This window comes from Saccostrea cucullata, unplaced genomic scaffold (assembly GCF_032062105.1).
Source record: "Saccostrea cucullata isolate Sc308-1 unplaced genomic scaffold, CSIRO_AGI_Scuc_v1 ctg2292, whole genome shotgun sequence".
Classification (NCBI taxonomy): Eukaryota; Metazoa; Mollusca; class Bivalvia; order Ostreida; family Ostreidae; genus Saccostrea; species Saccostrea cuccullata.
The window spans coordinates 29,810-33,946 of record NW_026920776.1 but is presented as its reverse complement, the minus strand read 5'-3'; the positions used below and the strand labels follow the sequence as shown (position 1 = coordinate 33,946).

Genomic DNA, 4,137 nt, shown 5'->3' with positions numbered 1-4,137 from the left:
CTTTCCATGTCAGGATGTTTTTTGGTATACTAGTGAAATTTATCTGTCTGTCTATAAACATGTCTGTCTAAGAGAAAATTCGGGTTGGGTTTTTTCATCAGTGTAATCTATTTGTATCGGTTTAATCGATAACTATGAATCTACTCTGCACTATTATACTGAAATGTTCGTCTTAGGTCTAGTCATACATAAATCTATTCAACTATTTAGACACAATATCTTGCCTCAAGATTCCTATATTGTGTAGGACAACACACGCAACCACGTACTGACAGGCTCTTTCTGGTTTTGTTCTGAGGCAAACAGACAGGCAAGGGAATCTTCTCTTGAGTATACCATAAGTCTGCTCTATGAGGACTCTTGTTCTGCAATGTGCACTGTTGTAACGCTCTCTGTATCTGACATCATTGGTATTGTTGTACGGTGTCATGAGATATGTTCGACAAGGGTACCCAGAATCCCCCAAAAGTATATCATTATGCTGACCTGAAATAGAGAAAATTATATTAAAAATTAATTCAGAATTACAGTGTACTGACAAGATTCAGCAATTAATTTAATCAAATGACAAAAAATGCGGTATGATTCAGCAAATATATTGAAAAATACCGGGGGTATTTCAACATTATACTTATTAAATCTCATTTAATTAATTGAGCTTACTATTTTTATTGAAATATATAAAAATTATAAAGCTGATAAACGTTACAGGGTTTTTAGTTCTTTAATATATTTCCTAGTTTTTACATTTTCCATATTTTTCATATCAATTAAATACTATATTGAACATTTTCAGGAGGTCATACAGGAATATGACAATATGATATATCAGTTAATGAAATTATTCTGTACAGTGTATCAGTGGTACTACACAAATACATAATAGTATTCAAGAATAAAAAATGTTTATGATTATTTGATTGAATTGGATTGACTTTAAAAAGCAAGAACATGAAGAATAAGTATCAATATAGATAATATCCACTGTATTTAATAATTCTGTAACATGATTTTCTAGCCAGGGATATTATCATATTAATTAATTACCATTCTCAAACTGCTGACATAGAACACTCTCTCGAAATACCCGGGAATCGTGACAGTTAGTTATAATAAAGTTGGCATCACAGGTCATCTAAAATATGTTAAAAATGTATTAGCTCAACTGTTATTCTTTCAAAATAAATTAACTCTCTTCTAAAATTAAACTAAAATGTTGCCTTACCTTAAATATCTTAAGTTAATGAAATCATTGAATGAAAGCTTATTTACCTCAATCTCTTTTTAACTTCTCATAATTGAATGGTTTTAATTTTAATCATAATGATTTTTAATAAAAAATTAACAAATACCATAACATTTAAGGAATGATATCCTTTCCTGTTAATATAATCTGGCTCATTTTCTTTTGGGGTTTGGATGCGGATAAAGGTACCATCAACATACCCCAACACACCAGGGAACCCTACAAGAAAAAGATTTAATGGATTAATTAATATTCCTCTCAGGTTGACAGCAACAAAAATGATATGTCTTCATTTCTTTAATTATTTAATTTGTTATTTTTATTCATAAATAATAGATCTTGATGAGAGAAATTGAAATTGAATTTTAAAAACATACAAAGAATATATGAAATTCAATGTATGTATATTTATATATCCAGAGACAACATGTCTTTGATGTACAAGAATAAGATTATGCTTCACTGAACATGATAATAAAATTATAAATTGTGTAAATGGTGACATTGTATCGTACAATATGCGTTTTTTTATGACAAGCTTTAACTACATGTCAGTAACACCCCCTCCTTTCTGTCATACATTCTTTGTGTAACAATGTACATTCATCAAAACATAATGACTTCACGCTGTACAGTTAAGGTGCGCAATGGAAATATCGACTAAATTTTGTATTTAAAAATGTATTCATAATCGGGATGGCGATTAATTTTAGTACATTATTTATATCGGATAATTGTAATTATGATTAATAACTACATATCGAAGACGATTATATTTTATATTTAAACAGGTCACGTGATGCGGCAGTCACGCGATTTTAGCACACTGACTTGAAGTATTGATGATACATATAAATGTCCCCAGTGCAAGGGCATAACCAAGATATATTTCCAAGTTTAGTATATAAATATTTTCAAAGCGTATTGTAGTTTCTAAAAAGTGCTGCGATCCTGTCTAAATTCTGCAATTTCATAGTTAAAATTATACTTGTATGACCGAATGCTATATTTTTTGCTGGTCAGCGGCATGAAATATTGATATAAATAAATTGTTTTTAAGATTTCATCAGGATCGCAGCACTTTTCAGAAACCTTAATAGTTCTATAGTTGAAATGTAAAAACTTACTTTGATCCATAGAGTGTATGCCCTTGCACTAGATCGATTTATAAAGACCCCCCACATTACCCTCCGATATACTTGCATACAAATATACGGCAGTGTTAATTAAATACGTAATGTACAGAAAATATATTATTAAAATAGCGAAGAAGACATTAAATTCAAGTTATTGGCCCATAGAATATCTGTAAATAATATTTTATTTAATTAGAAAATGCATATTTTGTTGAGAAAATATTGCTTGATCTGTGTCTCACTGCATACAAACTACGTCACGTTGTAAGAAATGACGTCATATTGACAAGTGTATTGCGCTCAGCGACTTGTTTATAACTTGTTATGTGGGATTTAACTAACGACAAAACAACACGCTGTAGTAAGTTTTTATGTAGTTTGATGATTTCTTACTTGTTAAATTAGCAGATAAACTCATTTTGTGGCATTTTAAAGAAATGTTGTATGACATATATTGTGTATGATGTCATAGTCAAGTTTTCCCGTACAAATTAGGCTCCGCCTCCTTTTTGTAACCTTAACTGTGCTGCGCACTAGATAATGGTCGATTTATTTAATAATAGTATTTATTTATTATTGATATTATCATAAGATGCAAGATGTAAAAAAAAAATGCCTTTGAAACGAATTGAGATATGGGTCGAAAAGTTGAGACCGAAATACTTGTAGGCCGAAACGTATTGACTGATTGAAGGAGGCGCTGTTGTTTGTTTTCAATGTGAAGGTCACGAACAGACGGCTGTGAAAACGCATGAGCTGAGCCAAAAGTCCATACCTGCGACTGCATGAAACATTCTCTGTGTGTTGATGGCATCTTGACCCGAAGGGAACTGAATAAAACGTCCAGCAATATTCGTTAATGCAAAAGCCACCCTGCGAATACATCGTCCAGCCGTAGCTTTGGAGATGTGGATGGCATCCCCCACAAGTTGTTGAAAGGCCCCCGTAGCCACAAACCGGAGAAAAACCAGTAGCTGGACCATGGCAGGCAGTGCTAACGATCTCTTAGTTGGGTGCTCTATTCTGTCCCCAATGGTGTCAAAGAGAAACTGTATCGTGGGACGACGAAAGCGATACCTCTCGAACAGCTCATCATCTGTTCTGAGTTCCAGGGGGTTCAGCCGATCCCTGAAAAGCCTGGGGCGAGGGAGGCAACGTCTTTGGCGCAGGGTATTGTCATTTTTGTCTTGAATTCTTCTCAAAAAACCAACAAGAGCGGCCATATTGATAGAACTTAAGATCAAACTTAAAAACTTAAGACTGCCCATAAGCAGTCTTAAAATTTAAGACAAAATTCCAATCTTAACTTTAATACATTTTTTTGAGATCCACTTTAAGATCTATCTTAAAATTTAAGTGCAAATTTTTGGAGTTAAGTCTGACTTAAGACTTAAGACAGTTTCATGATCCCGGAGCCAGGAAAGATGAAACTCGTGTTTTACATAGGAATATATAGTTTTTATTTAGGAATGAATAAGGAAAAAAATTGACCTTGATGATGATTTGAGAAAATGATGTTGTGCATGGTTCATTGATGATTTTCTCAGAGGGTGACATTCGAGAACTTGAGTCCTGGCAAGGCTTGGAGGAATCAGCTGACCAAGTTGAGGAAGTGGTGGTGGCGTCCTTGTCCATAACCTTTTCAAATTAAAAACCATTTATCATTTATGAAAATATGAAAAAGTTTATATTGATTACATGTATCATTGTTTCATAATCTGAGGGTTAAATTCTCACTAAATTAGTCCTCTAACA

General features: G+C 32.9%; 1 protein-coding gene across 1 annotated transcript; it reads right to left on the bottom strand.

Annotated features, from left to right (window-relative positions):
* Nucleotides 1–202: 202 nt before the first annotated feature.
* On the bottom strand, nucleotides 203–3,782 carry LOC134257573 (putative nuclease HARBI1). Its single transcript, XM_062740176.1, has 4 exons — nucleotides 3,158–3,782; nucleotides 1,353–1,465; nucleotides 1,048–1,135; nucleotides 203–486 (listed from the first exon to the last, which is right to left on the bottom strand). The coding sequence occupies exons 1-4, from the start codon at nucleotides 3,648–3,650 to the stop codon at nucleotides 203–205; spliced, it is 978 nt and encodes a 325-aa protein (XP_062596160.1). The 5' UTR covers nucleotides 3,651–3,782.
* Between the last annotated feature and the right edge of the window lie 355 nt (nucleotides 3,783–4,137).